The sequence below is a fragment of the Raphanus sativus genome, chromosome 9 (genome assembly GCF_000801105.2).
Source record: "Raphanus sativus cultivar WK10039 chromosome 9, ASM80110v3, whole genome shotgun sequence".
NCBI lineage: Eukaryota > Viridiplantae > Streptophyta > Magnoliopsida > Brassicales > Brassicaceae > Raphanus > Raphanus sativus.
The window spans coordinates 33,654,915-33,675,752 of NC_079519.1; the positions used below are offsets into that span (position 1 = coordinate 33,654,915).

The 20,838-nt window shown below is 30.6% G+C and overlaps 3 protein-coding genes across 4 annotated transcripts; 2 read left to right on the top strand and 1 right to left on the bottom strand.

Annotated features, from left to right (window-relative positions):
• Positions 1-109: 109 nt before the first annotated feature.
• LOC108827843 (la-related protein 6A) lies at positions 110-2,848 on the bottom strand. 2 transcript variants are annotated; one of them, XM_056994124.1, is made up of 11 exons: positions 2,472-2,848; positions 2,288-2,369; positions 1,819-1,913; positions 1,620-1,685; positions 1,453-1,532; positions 1,296-1,380; positions 1,145-1,192; positions 1,018-1,083; positions 778-933; positions 596-671; positions 110-494 (listed from the first exon to the last, which is right to left on the bottom strand). In XM_056994124.1, the coding sequence occupies exons 1-11, from the start codon at positions 2,733-2,735 to the stop codon at positions 304-306; spliced, it is 1,209 nt and encodes a 402-aa protein (XP_056850104.1). In that variant the 5' UTR covers positions 2,736-2,848; the 3' UTR covers positions 110-303. The 2 variants fall into 2 exon arrangements, with proteins under 2 accessions (XP_056850104.1, XP_018456846.2); XM_018601344.2 differs by having other exon boundaries at positions 110-491; positions 2,472-2,847.
• A 10,720-nt stretch (positions 2,849-13,568) lies between these two features.
• LOC108823898 (potassium channel KAT1) lies at positions 13,569-18,729 on the top strand. The gene is made up of 10 exons (XM_018597206.2): positions 13,569-14,429; positions 14,525-14,740; positions 14,829-14,984; positions 15,079-15,136; positions 16,224-16,541; positions 16,991-17,230; positions 17,321-17,419; positions 17,511-17,729; positions 17,815-18,262; positions 18,350-18,729. Exons 1-10 carry the CDS (start codon positions 14,251-14,253, stop codon positions 18,460-18,462), a joined length of 2,046 nt encoding a protein of 681 aa, XP_018452708.1. The 5' UTR covers positions 13,569-14,250; the 3' UTR covers positions 18,463-18,729.
• Positions 18,730-19,022: 293 nt separating this feature from the next.
• LOC108826392 (uncharacterized) lies at positions 19,023-19,633 on the top strand. The gene has a single exon (XM_018599777.2). It carries the CDS (start codon positions 19,050-19,052, stop codon positions 19,482-19,484), a length of 435 nt encoding a protein of 144 aa, XP_018455279.1. The 5' UTR covers positions 19,023-19,049; the 3' UTR covers positions 19,485-19,633.
• Positions 19,634-20,838: the final 1,205 nt, after the last annotated feature.

Here is a 20,838-nt window from a genome sequence, read left to right on the forward strand (position 1 = left end):
TTAATGTATTAATCCATAGCTAATGGGTAATTATCGAAATCAAACACTCAAAAAATGAAAGTGAGTTGTTCGTTAGTGTGAGGTAAGAACAAAACTACAAGACAGCATGAAGTCATCAAATGGATTCATTCTCCCGTTCAACCAAAAAAGGCTTAGAAAACCCAAGTGAAGATTCAGAGGACTTGAATATGCAAAAAAAGGAAATTCAAAGCCCCACACAACAATCTCAGTTATCATAACTTACATGTTTCCCATTTTAAAAACCACACACAACACAATGATACAACAGAGATAGAAAACCCATCAAACTTCGTGACTGGTTTGAGCAGACGTGGGAGGAGGAACCTGTTTACCACGTCCCATTGTGAACCCTCTCGTCCCATCAGGCATTCTCGGACCCGGCGGAGGCTTTGAGACCTCAACGTGATGATGATGATGATGCTTATAATTATGATGAAGAGACGATGAGGTTGATGGTGAGCTTCCATGTCCTGCTATAGCACAACGACCAAAAAAACGGGTCTCATAATTTCATTTGTACTCTCTCCATTGTTGCAAACAAAAGGGACTTTACTCTTAAAGAAAGTACTAATACCGTTGTTGCCTTGATGATTCTGTCTCTTTCCCCGTCCCCGACTTCTGGTTTTGTTCCCATTTTTATCCCCACTATCCTGAAAAGGGTTTAAAAGAAACAATCAGAATGATGACACTACTAATCGTTAGATGCCATGAAAGATAGGTCATGAGATCTACTAATAGAAATAAGATGGAACTTACATTATCACCCGGAGTATCAGAACGATGGTGACGGTGATGCTCATGTTCATTTGACTTTTTATTCTCCTCACCTCCAATTTGATCATGCACTTGGCCTGTATTGTCCTTCACTGTATCAACTTCCTTCCTACCCGGTCTTCTCTGTGCAAACTTTCCCTATGGTTGAATAAACCAATCAATTTATAAATGCTATAGCTAGCTTCCATGTGTATTTTTAAGTTGAAATTCATCAGGGATTACTTTTTGTTCAAGAAGCTTAACTCGAAGCCCATTTCTCCAGTCTTGCTCATTATTTAGTGTAGCTGCCTGCACCAATTTAATATATAAGTATATAAAGACAATCATTCCTTATAAGAGGTTCACTTACCGCTTTCTCAGCAGCCTCCACTGTTTCATATTCCACAAAGGCATGTAACTATAGCCAAAAGACGAAAAAGCCAATTAGTTACATGGACACAAAAATACATAAAACCGTTATTGTGATTCCATATAAGAAAGCTCTCCATGAAATTGCTTACCCTGGTTCTGATAAATTTTTCCTTCTTACAAGCCTTCTCTGATTCTTCAGCAGCATTTGGATCACATATGGATACACTTTTGATGCTACAGTTGGAAAAAAAAAATTGAATCAGTAATAAAAGAATTGAAAGAGTGACAGATAAAGGTTAGGCCTACCTTCCAGCTTTACCAAATATCGTACGAATGTTATCTTCTGAATGATCCTCTGGCAAATTTTCTACCAGCACAGTGAAGATCTATGGTACACCAAAATTAGGAGCGAATAAAGGGAGCACTTATACAACACACTAGTTAGATTCATGTTATGAGGCAATTGATGATACCTTTGGATCCCTGACCTCAGGAAGAGGACTCAGACGCTTCACCTTCTTCTCATCCGAACTAACGACCTGCAGTTTGACCAGACAGACACTCAAAATCCACATCTGTTATTCTAATTTAATTTCCTATCGCACTGACTACTTCCAACGATTTTCTTTCATACTACACGTAACTACTTAAGTGTGCTATGAAGAAGCTTACAAGAAATGACGACTCCTTTAACGCGGATACAATCAAAGCATGGTCTCGTGTAAGCTTCTTCATTTTATGGAATGTGGCAATGGTAGATATGGGAACTGCGTACAAAAGTTACAATTTTCATACACAAACGAAACGATGATACATAGTTGAAGGAGTAAATCAAAATAAACCAACCACATTTATATTCTATTAAGAAACGAGATTTGATCAGCACCAACTCTAGTTGATGAGTCACAAAGTTTCAAACTTTCAATGATCAGCAACGTGAGTTAAGCTGGCCGCACTAGAAAACAACTCAAAGAAGTAAGTCTACCTTACTTAGGCACCAATTCTAGTTCATTAAGTCTCAAACTTTCAATGAACCATGTTTCAGAAAAGTGTATAAACTACTACATGAACGAATAACCTCAAAGTCGATCACACAAACAAGACTATATCGACTGTTCCAGAGTCTATATAGTAAACTAACCAAAGCCTTTCTTGTTCTTCTTCATAGCATTGAGAAGAAACTTGTCAGTAGGCAGATTCTCGTCACTAAAGTAGTACTCAACCTGCAACACAAAAACACACACCCTTGATTCAGAACCTACCTATCCTTATAGCTTAACAGCTACAGAGAAGCGCCATAGCATATTAAAAAAAAACCAATTTGCCTGTCTAATGATCTTCTTCTTCAACTCATCCTTGTCGGCCTCGACCGGAAGATGATCGCCGTGATCAAAATCATCATCTGACGGGGTCAAATCCGAGACAACAACAACTTCATCGGAAGATCCAGAAGCTGGTAACGAATCGACTTCACCTGACGGCGGATGCGGTTGGGAAATATCCGCGGTTGAGCCAATCGCGTCTTCCGCTGCTTCCGATTTGACGACGGCGGCGGCGGCGACGACGGAAGGCATTTCTACCGTTTCCATGTTCCCGGAGAGAAGAGGAAGAGATCGCCGGAGATGGGAGATGAATGAGTCCCCGCCTCCCTTTGTCCTTTTGAGTCTCTCTTCCTCTTACCTCTCCGTCCCTTCTCCTTCCTCCAGGTTTTTATTCGATTCCCAAGACTAGTTCTCGTGAACGGTCAAAGGTTAGTTTCGTCATTAGCTCAAAGTGGACATAGTGGGCTCTTAATGGGCTTTCATGTCAAGTCCTTTTAGGAAAACATAGCTAAGTTTGACTTGAATGAATAAAATTTATAGTCAAACAAATGTATGTTTAGATCAAATCAAACTGAATCAAAGTAACTTTGTAAGTTGAGGTCAATCAATATGAAGCATATAATCAAGAAAGAAAAACGATCGAGACTGTATTCATATTTGTAAATGATGTGACAAAACGTTGGCTTGTATCTGCACTCTTAAAGGATTAAGACATGAGAGAACAACTAATCTTCATACTATTACTGGAAGATGACTCAGAGATTGAAAATTATAGTCTCTCTTATCAACCACTTAAAAGGAATGTTGATCTATACACTAGCATATCATGAAATATTATACACCTAATGATCATTATACATGCTGACAATGACCAACTAAGACTCTGATATATCAAGTATAACACTATATATTTGATTTCCTATATGTCAAACATATCATATAATAATTAATTTTAGATTGTTTTAAATATGTGGACTAGCAATGTACATGAAACTTAGATGATATTTTTACATTTGTTTTCCTGAACTCCACAAACTGTAAACCAATAATGGATCATGTAAGATTGTTTGAGTTATCCTTAAAGGGGGCTTTGAGTTTTTAACAGCCGAATAATCTTTTAAGGCGAAATTAGCTCTTCAACTCATTCACAAAATTTACCAATAGACATAAAATATGGCATTGTTTTCACTTATCAAATGGAAGTGAGCGAGTTTTCATTCCGGATTTCGGTCCAGTTTTGATTTGTTTTTTTTATATTTCGGTTTACAAAAGTTAGTAGTCATATTAGAAACATATTTAATTTTATTTGGTTCAGTTTATATACTATCAAATTTTAGTTTATTCGGTTTTATACCAAAAACCTATACCTATATTTATCGTTTATAATACATTTTAGATTATATTATTAAAAATAAGATTCTAATTTGCAACTGATTTTAAAAATCAGATTTATTAAAACATAAATATATATTCCTTTATCTCTAACTTTTAAATATAATATTTTTTATTTAACTGTTAAAATAAAAGTAAGAAAATAATAATATCACAATATTATTATATAAGAATATTTTATCACAAATAGTTACCAATAAAAATAAAATTTATGTTATTTAATTTGATGAAAATTAGAAAAATGTTTAACTTAAAGAAACTAACAAATTATTAATTTCAATGTATTATTTATGAATATAATATTAATAAAATAAATTATGTATATATTATTAATTTTATCATAAAATTTCTATATAAGTATACTAATACTTTAATTAATTGGTTTATTTGGTTTGATCGGTTTATATATCAAATCACATACATATACTGCGGTTTCTTAAAAATAACATTCATTTAGTTGATTCATTATTATCTAATCCAAACTACTTTCTCTATTTCGATTCAGTTTAATTTTATTGGTTCGCTTTTACCAAATTGGACTCCTAATTTGACCCTATGTTTTTTATTTTTCTTATCATTAGACCACTACCACTTGATTATAAAAAGAACCATAATAATAAATCATCTATATGAATTAATAATAGTTATCAGATTTGTAAATATTATGTGAATTCAATTATCTGACTTTACTTTTGTATATATCTAGTTTTAAAGAATTTGGTGGTAAAATTGGTCCAAGTGATTCATATAATAAAATGAAACGCTGTATAATTAGATGCCCATATAGTATCTTCTCGCTTGCCGTGAGATGCGATTGGCTAAGTTATTTTCTGGTCCACATTTGGTCCTCCACCTATTATATGAGAGCATTTATATTCTCTCCTTTCTTTCTACAATTTGTTTCGAGTCTTTTTTTTTCACTGTGTTTCGAGTCTATATCAAGTACAAATGCTTAATACTTTTGGCTGTAGTTGATAAACACATTGTTTGATCAAGATTGTTGTCGATAATAATATTATAACAGCTGAAAGGTTTGTTTAAGGCATCCCACTACTTTAGAAAACACGACCAGTTTATAACGTACACACATGTTGTTTTCTTCTATAAGTTAGAATATTTGATGTAACAACACTAGCAATATAGATAATATTCGACATAATCAAGTATTAGTAATGTAATTTGTAGGGCTTCCTAGTCCGTACATCTCTTACAAATAAAAACATTTATATAGGATTCGTAGACTTATATTCGGTTAATCTTTTTTATTTGTAATCACAGGTCGTATGTGTTGTGTCTAATGTGAAAACGTTTCAAAAGGAATAATAATGTTTATTTTTTTGGTCAAAAATAATAATGTTTATTCTAATTCTTCCCGTAGATATGGATGTGCGGTACATATTCCAATTTGCAGTACGTTCTGAGCGAATGAAAGAACATTGATATTTTCTGGGCTACTATATAGAAAGAGACTTCGATATGGTAACGTAGTTTCAATTTAAATATTTCATTACATATAAAGACCTTCAAAGACCCTTTACAAATTCAACATGAATACCTTTTTACAAAAATATTAAATATTCTGCTAAAAGTTGTAAGACAAAGTCAAAAAGGTTAAAATTTTGTTAGAGTTTTAGTAGGTTTTAGTTTTTAAATAGTATTCCCTTAGTTTCAAAATAAATGATGTTTTATGGGGTATTTGATATTTTAAAATATATGATGTTTTCATATATCAAAAACTGTGTAATCAATGATAATTTGTAGTATGTTTTGTGACTGAGTATTTTTAAATTTTAAAAATATTTTTTAGATAAAAAAAATATTTTAGTTGTTATACACAATTCTAAAACTTTATGTATTTTGGAACATAAAGAGTAACAAACTTTTATAACACTCTCTCTTTCTAGGATTTTAAGGATATGTTATGTTTCATATTAAATGTTAGTTTAACATTTTTACAGTTCTAATAAGTTTATACTTATTTTTAATTTAATATTAGTTACAAATATATTGATTTTATAAATAAATTTATATATCTAAAATGTTATTAATTAAATAGATAACATTAATGACACACTTTAATATCGGTATTCAGTTTAGTAAATGATTTAGTTGACCATTTCCCATAACCTCCACTTGACCATTTCCCATAACCTCCACTCACATACATCGCACGTGGAAGTCACAAGAGACTCGTGGAAGTCACAAGAGACTCGGAGGCATGAGTCAAGAGTGTCCATCATCAGGAGGGAAAGAAAGTGATTTATTCGTCACCATCATTTATCTAGAACTTACCTAAAAAGAAGTCAGTGAATTAGTCAAAATTAAATAGGATGCTAAAAACAATTAGGAAATAAATGTACAATTTCGCATTGAGAAAATTACTTAAAAATACGCGGACTGATTTATATTTACTAATAAAATACACAAAATCTGTTGGATCGCTCTTGCCTATTAAATATATTTTTAAAATTTATAAATTTTATACATCGATTCAGACGGCGTTTACTATATTTAATGGAAATAGTGACAGCGTCCGTGTTTAATTAAACACAAGTTTAAATTGTTAAAATAAAATTCTTTAAAAAATACACAAACTAATTTTAATTTTATAATAAAATACACTAAATATTTTGGATCTCCGTTTAATATACGAACTAATGTTTATTTTCTATTAAATACACAAATATTTGAAATTTTCAGATTTTACACATCGATTTAAAAAACGTCAACTATGTTTAACATGATTTAGATGATGTCATCTATGTTTGAATGTTAGTATTTAATTAAACATATGATTAAAGTGAAGGAAAATTTATTAAAAATCCTTTCGATAGATTATTAGCTTTATTCACCATTAGCTTTCATTGTATAATTTTTTTATGGAATTTCAAATGTATTGATCATGGTAGAAAGAATATATGTACAGCCTAATTGATAACACTGAAATTATTTATCATAGTGTAAATTAACCTTGATTGAATCATTATCACTAGATTCAAAGTGAAGAATAAGAATTAGAAATACATAACAGTAAACAAATTCCAATATCATAAACTAGTTTAAAATTACCTAGTTTTCTTCGTCCTTTTCATTACATGAAAATTGATTCCACTTCGAAACGATATAAAAGAAAATCAAAGCAAAGAAGAAGAAAAATGAACAGATTAGGGTGCTAAATTTGAATTGATACTAACTTGAATTAAGACGAATTAAGACTCAATCGATTTGAGAGGTTTTGGCTGAGGATGAGCGTGTTTTTTCACTGTTTAACCACACGTTTAATTAAAACTAATGTTATTTTATTTATGAGAAAAATCTGCAAATTTCAAAAGTTTGTATATTTAATAAAAAAAAAATTAGTTCGTGCAGTAAACGTTGACTAAAAGAGTTGGTGTATTTTAATAGCAAATGAAAATTAGTTGGTGTATTTTTAAGAAATTTTAATTTTCACAATTTAAACATGTGTTTATTTATACATTAACGCTGTTATCACTTCTGTTAAATATGATTAGTGTAGTCTAAAACGATATGTAAATCTGTTAATATCAAAAATTTGTGTATTTAATAGGTAATGAAAATTAGTTTGTATATTTTAAATGAAGATCCAAAATAGTTAGTGTATTTTATGAGCAAATAAAAATTAGTTTGTATATTTTTAAGAATTTTTTTCATTCGCATATGTTCGCACTAACATTGAAAACTGAAGCTCTCTCACTTTTGTTTTTGACTATAAATCAAGATATGTGTGAATCTTTACAAAGAACCATAAAAATTATATTTTACCTTTTTAATTAAAATTTCTTCAGTGTCAATCATTCCCTGCCACAAAAATCGAAATCAAAGTGTACATTTGTTTCATCTGTTTAATATTCCCTCCGTTTTAATATAAATGATGTTTTGAAATTTTTTTGTTGTTTTATAGTAAACGAAGTTTACATAAATATAGATAACTTTAATTTTATCAAAAACTGTGTAGTCAATTGAATTTTTATTATATTTATTTATAATTAAATAAATTAATTTTAAGTTATATTTTAATGATAATTTGTGATAAAATTAATTTTTTTAATATATATGCATTAAGCCAAAACATCATATAATAAAAATAGAGGGAGTATCGTTTTATACTGGGACTCTTCTAGCTATATACACGAAAATAAACTATATAATTATGGCCATTACGAATATCATATATGTCGTATAAGCTAAATTTGATTAATATTTTCTTGTCAATAATATAGCTTTTTACACAGAAAATTGTGAAATGTTTCACAAAAATGTTAATCTAATATTTCCCACTAGCAATAGGCATGAGTTTGCGCACTTCTATAATCATATAATTTACGAATATGTTATATATTATATTAACGTAAACGTGGCATTTCAGTAAAATTGTATAGTAAAACAATTAAAAGGTATTCATTATATATTACATACTCTACTAACAAAACGATAGACTATCATATTTATTAACAAGTTTCCAAACAAAAACTTTCCGGTTATTATAAATTTATAATGTTCATTCTTAGATTTTATGTAACCTTTTCCACCTTTATATTTTTACACATTTCTTAGCTGTAGCAACTTTCAAAAGCTGTAAAAAGCAACTTTCAAAAAGAGAATATTAAGATTTCACATAACTATGGCATAAGGGCATTTTTATCAGTAGAACTCGGGAAAATTCTTAAATTAAAAAATTTACTTTTTTTGGTCGGGATATGGTAAAAAATATTTCTTAATTAAGGAATTTTTTTTTCTTTCCTTCTCGATCCCTACATTTTGTGGTTTTCTTCCCCTAAGGAACTTTCCGAATCCCACTGATACTTATGCTAAGAGCATCTCCAACCTATGCTATATTTGCCTCTATACTCTATAATAGAGTAAAATCTACTCCAATCCATCTCTATTTATTCTCTTAAAATAGAGATTTGCTATTTTCACCTCTATATTTAGGGGAAAAAATAGCATTCTTCTATAATAGAGGCATACTTTTTTATTTGCAAAATGGTCCTTTAAATTTTTGTGATTATAATTAAAATACATTTTCATAGATAAATATAATTCTTTTTACATATAATAACACAGTTTTAGTTTACATAATATTTATATTTTCACAATTATAAATAATCATAAATAAAAATACTATTAATTTATTCAAAATTGAAAAAATTAACAAATGAAATTTAACGTTTTATTTAACTGAAACTAAAATTAAAATTTAACTATTAAAAGTTTTAAATATCTTTAACATATTAATAAAAATCTTTAAGTTCAACATAAATATTAATCAATATTTATTTTTCACTTCGAAATGCATTAACAAATTATTTATGTAAAAATATAGTATTATGGTTAGGTAATATCTACTTTATTATATATGATAGTTTTTTGTAATAAAATTTTTAGTTTAAATAATATTGCAATTTTATGAAAATTAAAAAGATTATATGATTGGGTGAACTTTCAACATTTATAAATAAAAGGTCTTAGTTGTAAGATAATAAAAAAATCTTTTAAGAATATTCATTTTTAGAGGAAAAAATAGAGAAATACATTGGAGAAGAATACATCTCTATTATAGAGTTTTTCTATTATAGAGGAAAAAATAAGGAAATACATTGGAGATGGTCTAAAGAACTTTGATAAGGAGAAGTGGAGAACCGACTACAAGATAACAACATTTCTGCTCCATCATGATCGACGAAATATAATATCAATTTATCTCATCCTAAAATATTCGATTTAATCAGTATGTGAGACTATGTCAGGTCACTCTTTAGTAATTACATAAAAGTGAAAATCTTGTTTGTTGTTTTAAGCGTGATTTCCATCTATAGTTTAAGTTTTATCCATCTATATGCATGTGCCAGCAACTAAATTAATCTACATAACGATGCATATCATCACCTAAATAATCTTTTATATATCCGACTTTTAAGATGTCAGTACCGTATTTTTTTAATAAATGGAATTTTAATTTTTTGTCGGAAGGAAATCAAAGCACCTAATTATGGGGAAGAAAATTAAAGAGCCAATTAACACAACTTTTGATCGTGTGGTTCCTAAAAAAAGAGAGTTTTCAAAAGCTTAAACCGTTCCTAGTTCACAGGCTATATATACCTACCCAACGAAACAACAAAAGATGTGTGAATGATTTTAATTTTGCTTTATAGCAAAAAGTTTCCCACGTTGTAGGACAACCGCGAGCATTTTCCTTCTGGTTTTGACCCCCTCTACCCGACTATAACTACATAAACCTCATCGCATTATATACATACTTTCAATTATTTCAATTATTTAAGTTGATGAACATTATGAACTATAAAGTTATATGTAAAAAAAAAAAAGTTATATGTATTTTGATTAATTATTTTTAAATAGTATCCAATTTTTAAATAGTATCCAACTCAGTGTATTTCAAGCAATCTCTCATCTCATATTGAGTATGATTAGTTAAGTAGTATAATAACTGAAATCAATTAAAATGGAGTAGGCGAGTTGAATTTTTAGGCGAGTTGAAGATTGATTTTCTTCGCAAAATAAAAAGATTGATTTTCTAGATATATGGTAAAAAATAAACTTAAATTCAAATAAATATATTTCGCTAAAGGTTTATCGTTTTACTGACAGTTGTTGATTATGTCGACATTGCGACATTACATGAGTTGATTTATTTTTGTAAAGTAAGTTTTTTTTTCTCTAGAATCATATGGGAAAGAGAATGAGTCCGAAATCTTTCCTCCATAATCAACGATTCAACTTTATAATTTTCAACATCATTATATGAATTTAAATCCAAATTATACAGTACGTCGATATTAACACATTGTTGATGACAAAAAAACATCATTATACTTATATAGACGTTAAAAGTCTTGTGGTCTAATTATCATGAGAAAGACAAACAATTGTATTCTGAACCTTTTTTAAGCCTTTAGTCAAAAAAAAGTTTAGAATACATTTGTTTGTCTTTGAATTTAATGGAAGAATTAATGGAAAATGTTTTTTGACAATTTAAAATACAAAATAATTAATGCAATATGTCTCTATCTGTTATCTAGTATTGGATCCTTTATTATTTTGCAATATAGTATGTGGGGTACTAAATCCTTCGAAAAAACAGGTTTCTAGATAACAATTTTTTTATTTTGTAGTGGAATAGATCAGAAAGGTTCAGTCTGGTCCTTTCCAACGGGAAACAAACCACAAAAGAGAAAAAGACCATGATGTTTTTTGTCATAAGAGTAGCAGCACTAGAAGTAGGAAAATGACTAAAAGAAATTTTATTGGAGGATAAATATACATTTATCATTTTGGGTTAATTAATTTAAGATTTAGAGTTTAGAGTTAAGGGGTAGAGTTTTAGAAATGTGTTCAAATTTTTAAAAATAAAAAATAAATATTAAAATTTTCAAAACAAAAAAGTACTATTTTGATCATTTTATTTTTTGAATATTATTTTTCTAACAAAAACTATATTTGAGGAATTGTCCAAACCATAACATCCCCATGGTTTAGTATTTAATGTAATATGGTTTTTACGTTTTACAGACAATAACCCGTCAAATTTAAAGAATTCAAAAAATACTTAACTGTTGATTCAATACATCACTTTTATTTTATACCAACCGTAGACCAATGTGCTTCAACAATCAACATGAATCACATGATCGTTTTTATAAAAACTAAAACCAGTCGAAAACAGACCCTAATGTTCTAGGCTCCAATTTCGTTTCAAGACTTAAAAGAGCCGGTTGCTGACCAAAAAAAACGAACCGGTTTTTAATATTTTACCAAAAAAACGAACCGGTTTTTAACATTTTACCAAAAAAACGAACCGGTTTAGTCAGATCCATTGGAAAACTTAGAGCATCATTATTGGAGTGACTTGGGAAAGTCTCTCCATTAAGGGACTTAAGAATTTTTTTTTTTTTTGTTTGGTCGGGAAACGGTTAAGGGATGTCCTTTAATTAAGGGATTTTCCCTTCTCTTTCTTCCTCGGTCTCTGCATTTCGTGATCTCTCTCTCCTTAAGGGACTTCCCAAGTCACTCCAATAAAGATGGTCTTATGTCCCACAAAACATTTTTTTGGACCCTACATCACTCTCTCTGAGCATGTGAAAACTTAAGCCGTTAACATTAACGACCCCACTTTGCACTAGGAAGACAGCAAGTGGCAAACTATCTGTTAACCATTTTCAGGTCTTCAGATTTTTTTCTCCACTATTTAGGACAAGATTCCTTTGCATGGAAAACATGCAAGTCTGTTTTTTTTTTTTTTTTGTTTTTTTTTTGTTTAACCTGGGGGTATCCCAGGCCCAGAAGGCCCAGACTAATCCCCAAGGGGAAGAAATGCCCACGGATACATGCAAGTCTGTTTTTTTCCTTTGCAAAGTAATATAAAATGATGTAAAACGATATGATTTATGTGTTTATTATTCATGAAATCATCACGAAGAGTTATGAAATTTGCAGGGATCGATCCTAAAACAACTGAAATCATCTTTTTAATTTAGAATTCATATCCTTGACGTATGATTACCACTGTAATGACAATCATTAATTTGATCTAAATAATTGTATTGATGAACATCGCAATTAGTAATATAGATAAATATATGTTAACATATGAGGTTCTAATGATTACAAAGCTATAACCTATCAATAAATGTTGTGAATAAACGTGAATCAAACTCGAAGATTTCTTTTCTTTTTTTTTTCAAAAAAAAAAGAATCAAAGAACTTTTTTTGAACACGAAAGCCAACAACTTAAAATCAGAACGTATTAAGAAAAACATCCGTTTAAGGTTTGTATATTATAATGTGAATAAATAATTTTACAATTCCTTTAGGCATTTTTTGTCCATCATAATGAGGAAGATCATAAAAGTTGAAGGAAATTTTTCTCTCCAACAATATATTATTTTGAAAAAAATGATTATATAAAATAATATTACATCATTTGCGAGGGAATACTATTCACAAACTCATTTTAATGTTAAAATTTTTTATTTGTATATTGATTTTAATTTTTGACAATCTTTATTTTATGCATAAAAAAATTTTAACACTAAAAATAAGTTTAAAAACTTTATAGTTCAATATGTATATACTGATAGAACTTCTTGAAATACAATTACCAATTTGTTATTAAAATATAATTAAATATAAGTTATAATTGAATAATTAGAATATAAAATTAAAGATGAACGTTATCTCGATATCTCGATTGTAGTTGAAAGAGAAGTTTCACCTCCCAAAATTAAAATAGCTTAATATGTAATTATCTGATTCCAAAAGTTTTAAATTCGATTTAGACGAATTAAAGATCAAAAAACTTATTTTTCTCTACGGAATGCGTTAATTGATAATTTGTGGGAAAAATATAGTAATATTAATGTTTAAGTAAAATTCTACTATTGTTTGTATGTTGTTATGTAATTTAATGTAAAAAATATCTTTCTATGTTTAATATATGTAATTTCTCAGATAAAAGAAAATACCATGTCATGGATTAGAGTCTAGTGATTTTCTGAACAATGTAATAAGTTAATGATAGTTTTTGAGAATAAGTAGAAAAGGAAAAGATATGCTTTAAATAATACTAGAAGAGAAAATAATTCTGAAAGAAAAATCATATACTCTGGCCCCTTAAATATTCGGTTAAATGCCATTTTCTTTCTTTATTTTTTAATTTTTTGCTTACTCCATATCTGGATTCCTGAAATGAACACACCATAATTTTTCGTGCCCATTTTTGTCCTTCCATTGACACACAGACACACCAAACGTATCTTCTTTCTCTATGTGTGGTATGTCTATATATCACTACCACCTTCAGATGCTGAGAAAGTGGATTTCACACCACAGTCATAAACCTAATCAAGTAGCAATCTCCATAACCAGTTTGCGTCCTACTCTTCCTCTTCTTTTATGTTGGATATCAAATCTGTTTCCTCTCAAAAGAAACAAACCATGAGCGTTTCTACCTCAAAAGCTCAATGTTTACCACTTAAGTTTTGTCTCATCTCTTAAGCTTTTCTCATTTCACGCACTACTCTGTTCCGTGTTTTAAGCTTCTTGCTCACCATTGTTTTTTTTTTTTTTTTTTTTTTGAAAGCTCACCATTGTTGCTTCTCCTATTTAAACCATTTTCGTTTCTGAAAATGGCGCACTGACTCTGCTTAAAGCCGTTAACCTTTCCCAATAGCAATTGGGCCAGAGCAAGTTGTGCTACAAAAGTTCCTAACAGAACTTTCCCGCGTCATTCATCACAATCTTCATCACTATATATATATATATATAACTTCCTTGCCAAGAAGAAAGCCTCAAACCTCCAAGAAAAAAAAGCCTTTCACATACTCATTTTTCTTACCAAAACATCTAAAAGATGCCCATCTCTTGTACCAGAAACTTCTTTGAAAGATTCTGCGTTGATGAATACAATATTGATACCATTAAACAGAGTAGTTTCCTCTCCGCAGATCTTTTGCCATCTCTTGGAGCCAGAATTAACCAATCCACAAAGCTACGTAAACACATATTATCTCCTTTCAATCCAAAATATAGGTAAGTTTCTCATCTCTAAACTATGTTGGACGTCAATTCTAACTAAACCAGATTATGTTCTGTTTTTGCCAATCCTCTGTTTTATTTTGAAACAGAGCATGGGAGATGTGGCTAGTCTTTCTAGTCATTTACTCAGCTTGGATTTGCCCATTTGAGTTTGCATTCATCACCTACAAAAAGGACGCGATTTTCATCATAGACAATATTGTTAATGGCTTCTTCGCCATTGATATTGTCCTCACCTTCTTCGTCGCCTATCTCGATAGCCACTCCTATCTTCTAGTTGACAATCCTAAGAAAATAGCAATAAGGTGAGAAAAAAAAGATTTACTTGAAACCCTTTTTTTTTAATAAGTGAATCAGATTCTTGAAAATATCTTGAAAATGTAACATTTTCAGGTACCTCTCTACTTGGTTCGCTTTCGATGTGTGTTCGACTGCACCATTTCAGCCTTTGAGCCTACTGTTTAACTACAATGGAAGCGAGTTAGGATTCAGAATTCTTAGCATGCTCAGGTTATGGAGGCTGAGACGAGTGAGCTCGCTGTTTGAAAGGTTTATTTCAATTATTTGAGACCATGTTCTTCTTAGGATGTGACTAAGAAAGTATTTATCTCATTTCTCTAACTATTTTTTCACTTTGCTTCAGGCTTGAGAAAGATATCCGTTTCAACTATTTCTGGATACGATGCACAAAACTCATTTCGGTTAGTCGCAAAACAAGAAAAAAAGAAACAAATTTTCTTTTTATTTATAATACAATATAATCTCCTAAAATTGGTATTTTTTCACTTTACGCTGAGATTCCACGTCAATATTTCAATAGACCAACATTAATAGAGAAGAAATTTGACCCAATTCACCTCATACCAATTGGTTTAAAGTTGGTAGTTGGAACCATAAGAACATAACATGCAAATAGGAGAGTCCCAAAAAATGTGTATTTACGGTCTTAAGTGATTCGGTTCGAAATGAAATGATAAGAACCATCATCTTGATATGACGTGCTGAGATCTCATAATGTTGAAATTTAAAAGAGAACAAATATAAAAGAAACTTGAGCAAATTGATTCATTTCAAGCAGAATAAACTTAAATTAAATTTGGAGCTAATGCTGTGCATTTGGGTTATGATTAAGGTTGGATCAGGTTATTCGGGTTAAAGACTCAGGTCAGGTCGGGTTATTACGGTTTTGGTTACCTGAGCCGAGGTGTTTTGGACCAATTTAGAAATCAATATTTTTAGATCATATCGGTTCAGATCTATCTTGTCAGGTTAGAATCAATTTTCTATTCTTAATGAAATCTGAACTAGAACTGAATTACATGCAGTTCAGATTTAAACCTAAAAACTGATAAAATATGAAAATCCCGAGTTAAATTCGAAAAATATATTTAGGTATTTCAGTTTTTGGGGATATTTTCTGGTTTATTAATTATACTTTTTAGATATAGAGTTATAGAACTAAAAATAACTAATATTATAGGTAAATAAATTGTATTTTGGATATGTATTTGATTCTCAGTTTAGTTTTAGTTTTTTGAATTTAGAAAAGTAAGAACCGATGGAGTTTTTGTAAGTTTTGGTTTCAAATTTTTGGTTCGATTCTGATTTTGTTGTTGGGTTCCGGAGTATTGTCCATGTCTATTTGGAACCAATTAGTCTTAGTATAGGTTTCTTTTAGTAATGAAATATTAGTTATGATATTATTAGTTTATAGAAGTTTTACCGTAGTTGTTGTTAAAAAAAAAAGAAGTTTTAGCGTAGTAGCTTTACTTGAATTATTCAATTCAGGTCACTTTGTTCGCTGTACATTGTGCTGGATGTTTCAACTACCTGATCGCGGATAGATACCCTAATCCAAGAAAGACATGGATCGGAGATGTATATCCAGACTTTAAGAAAGCAAGTCTCTGTGATAGATATGTGACTGCTCTTTACTGGTCAATTACGACATTGACGACCACTGGATATGGGGATTTGCATCCTGAGAATCCAAGAGAAATGCTCTTTGACATTTTCTTCATGATGTTCAACCTCGGCTTGACAGCTTACCTGATTGGAAATATGACTAACCTCGTCGTTCACTGGACTAGACGAACCAGGAGCTTTGTAAGTTTGTTCCCTTTTATTCTGATCCCGGCATGATCATTTTGGATAAAAAGTTAGGTAATATCGGATATGGATAGGGTATGTATAATCAGTGCAATAGAATTACTCTGACATGGATACTTTGAAACACTTAAAAAAACTTACATATTTTAAAAGTAATTAATTAAAAATGGATGATTTAAAATTCTTGATACAACTTAGTAACTAACATGAAAGTTCTAGGCAATATTAATAAGGTATTGGTAGGATCATATAACATGATATGAATGCATATGCCTATTTTGAACCTCAAAATAATTGTTCAACCTACAAGAAAGTTATAGACATGGTCAAATACTTCTTTGTTATTTTTCATGGTCCAATACTTTGACTTCTTAAAAAAAGAAACTCAACTATATACTCATCTTCAGTTCAAACTAGACAAAATACTAATTCTTTCTATACAACAGAGAGATACAGTGAGAGCTGCTTCAGAGTTTGCTTCAAGAAACCAACTCCCACATGACATACAAGACCAAATGTTATCACACATTTGCCTGAAGTTCAAAACCGAGGGCTTGAAACAACAAGAAACTTTGAACAATTTGCCAAAAGCAATCCGGTCAAGCATTGCAAACTATCTCTTCTTCCCCATTGTTCAAAACATTTACCTCTTTCAAGGAGTTTCTCGTAACTTCCTCTTTCAATTGGTAAAATTATATTCTCTACCTTTTCAGTTCAACTTAATATCATTGCAACTCCTAAGAGGTTTCATAAAGTTATATTATTTTTTGTTCAAGGTTTCAGATATAGATGCTGAATATTTCCCACCTAAGGAAGATATAATTCTACAAAACGAAGCTCCTACGGATCTTTACATCTTGGTCTCAGGATCAGTGGTAAGCAAATTATATCGGTTATCAGTAAAAATATAATTAAATACATAGAAATATCAATTAATTATCTTCTAACGTTGTGTAACTGTTGTAGGATTTCACAGCCTATGTTGATGGAAATGATCAGATTCAAGGCAAAGCAGTTGTAGGAGATATGTTTGGAGAGATTGGAGTCTTATGCTGTAGACCTCAACCTTTTACGGTAAAGACAACCGAGCTATCTCAAATACTACGGATAAGTAGAAGATCTCTCATGAGCGCGATGCACGCTCATGCTGAAGATGGACGAGTTATAATGAACAATCTCTTCAAGGTGTGTGAGCTAAAACCAATACTCTTGAAACTTATGTATATAGTTTAAACAAATTTAAACTCATGTTTTGTTACAAAACTTGCAGAAACTCAGAGGACAACAAACAATAGCGATAGAAGATTATGATCAGCAAAGCAGAGATTTCCAACGAATGGGGTGGGAGGAGTGGATGGATTCAAGAAAATATGGCGATGACTTAGATGATACGGAGTCGACTTCAGAAAATGGAGAAAAGGCCCTAATGGACGCAATTCACAAGGGGGATACTGAAATGGTTAAGAAGCTACTTAAACAAGGGTTTAACATAGAGAAACCAAAGGCTCTTGCAGAGCTACAAAGAAAGAAAAGCATATGTGATCACTTACTAAGTTCACATCAGCATTGCAGCTCCAGCATCAAAATCAAGCCATGTAAAGGAAAAGACAAGAGAGTTACTATTCACATGTTGTCACAAGAGAAGGATCTATCACAGTGCCATAACGGGAAGTTGATAGTCTTACCTAAATCCATTAAAGAGCTTCTAAGTCTAGCAGGTAAGCTCTTAAAATACTCAAAATGAAGAACAAAACTCATCCCTTGTGACAAAAGTATCTAACCTCGAAGATTTGGGAATAATATAGGTGAAAAGTTTGGAGGTTGCAGCTTCACAAAGATCACGAATGTAGAGAACACTGAGATTGATGATTTAGATGTCATTTGGGATGGTGATCATTTGTTTTTTACATCAGACTGAGTTTGAAGGTAGTAACTGAGACTAGCCTCCCTTCGTTACATCAATGTATATCTGCGCCAGTCTATCCTTACCCCGGTTTCATAGAAAAAACTAGATTATCAAAAACCATAATCTGCGAAACTGATATGGATTGACAAACGGCACAGTCAATAGTTTGTGGAATGTATATGATATATACATATATAATGTAATAACAAAAAACTTGAAAAAATAAGAAGTCAAAAGAAAAGTATGTAATGCAATAAATAAATTTTTGTTGTTCATCTTTTTTAACCGTCTTAGTTTAGTAAGAATAATTATTTCACGAGTTGAAACAAGACAAAACTAAATATATATTCCACGAACACGAAGTGCATGCATCCCACCTACGCAGTACGCACATCTGTTGCTTAACCTACTCATCTTATTTACTGGTATTCCTATTGCACCCTCGCCTTCGCGCATTGCTCCTTCGTTTCTACAAGCCCAATGTCGTAACTTCACCATAGCCAAAAATGTCCCACAAAGTCCCAAACCTAAAGACCTATATATAAAAAACCATCAAGGATTCTCATATTCACAAACCCTCATCATATCAAACCAATCTAATGTCGTCTCTAGAAACCAAAACAGACCAAAGAGAAGGAGCTGAGATCTTCAATGGAGGATCGACGTGCAAGCAAAAAGCAAACGAGATCTTATCGACCATGAATCTCCCCAGAGGACTTCTCCCTTTGGACAATATGACAGAGATCGGTCACAACAAAACAACCGGTTACATCTGGATCAAGATGAACAAGAACGTTCAGCATCGGTTCAAGGCGATCGGAAGAAACGTGTCGTATGACTCGGAGGTCACTGCGTTCGTGGAGAACCGTCGGATGCGTAGCCTTACGGGGATCAAGAGCAAAGAGCTTCTTCTTTGGGTTACGATCTCCGAGATTTTTGTTAATGATCGAGACCAAACTAAGATTACTTTTGCTAATCCGACGGGACTGTCACGTACTTTCCCCGTCACTGCTTTTGAGGAGGAAGAGAAGTGATTTGTCAACGGTCTTGAACTTTGCTTTTATTGTTTATCTGCGTCTTTCCAGTTATAATAGTGATGAAATAATGCTATAGAAACTTGTTTTTAATATAGTTCTCATTGTTCTAACTTGTAGAAATTTACTTAATATAGTTATTTTTGATATACGTTCTTATTGTTCTATACTTCTTTTTTATGCTTTCGAAAAGTTATTGTTCTATGCTTATAGGATTATTATAATAATAATCACCATTAGGCCATAGACAATTCCATAGCCTCATCCATACCATGAAATGTCCATCAACATGAACACTGGATGCAGCCATACAGAATAACAAAAATCATATAAACTCAGTGGTCAATAAAGTATTGAACGTTTTCAAACAAAAAAAGAACATTGAACATTTTTTATTCTTTCTGGCCTCTTAGACACTACTCTTAATATAAAACTCAAGGTACACTATAATAAATATAAATATTTCAAAACCAGGTAGTGGAGAATCTTTATCATCCATCATATTCTCTCAAATGATCTTGTTAGCTTCTTCTCTACTAAAGCACGTTTCATTTCCATTGAGGATTCCATACTCGTCCATGTCTTTCAACATCTAGACAACGATATCACGGCATTATAAAATACAAACTGAACCAATAACATACCATGGATAATATTATATTTTGTATTGATTTGGAGATTGAAAACGATGGCCTTAATTGGTAACATACGGAATAATGTTTAAAAATAAATATCGGTAAAAAATTTATCGATCAAAAAAATTGTGGATATAATACAAAATGCGAAAACGCTGATAAAAACATAAAAATAATTCATTAGGCAAAAAAAGTTATGTTTTAGTAAATTATTTGTGGAATCAATTTTTTGATATTGTTTAATTATATGAAAATAATATTTTAAAGTTTTAACTAATATTGGTTAATTATAAATAATTATGGAAAAATAATATTAATCTATAAATTCATTTCTTAATTGTACGTAATATATTATTATTAATGTATTTAAAAAATAAATAATTAAGATAAATAAAGTTTTTCACTAAATTTAATTGGAATTTTTATTTAATAATATATGTAATTATTCATATTTATTAATTTTCAATAGATTTAATAATGTATTCGATTTTAGAGTTTCTGTTTAAAAATTTATATTCTGCCATTTCATAAAATTTATTCGATTATTTTAAAAACTATTCCGCAATTTTTGTTCACCAGATTTCAAAATTTTCAGCAACTCAGTTAATTATTTCTACAGTTTAATTAATTATTTTCACGATTAAGAAATGTTATAAATCAAAGTAAATTATTATATAAGTTGTCCAAAAAATAATTATTCAAATATATTTAAGGCAGAT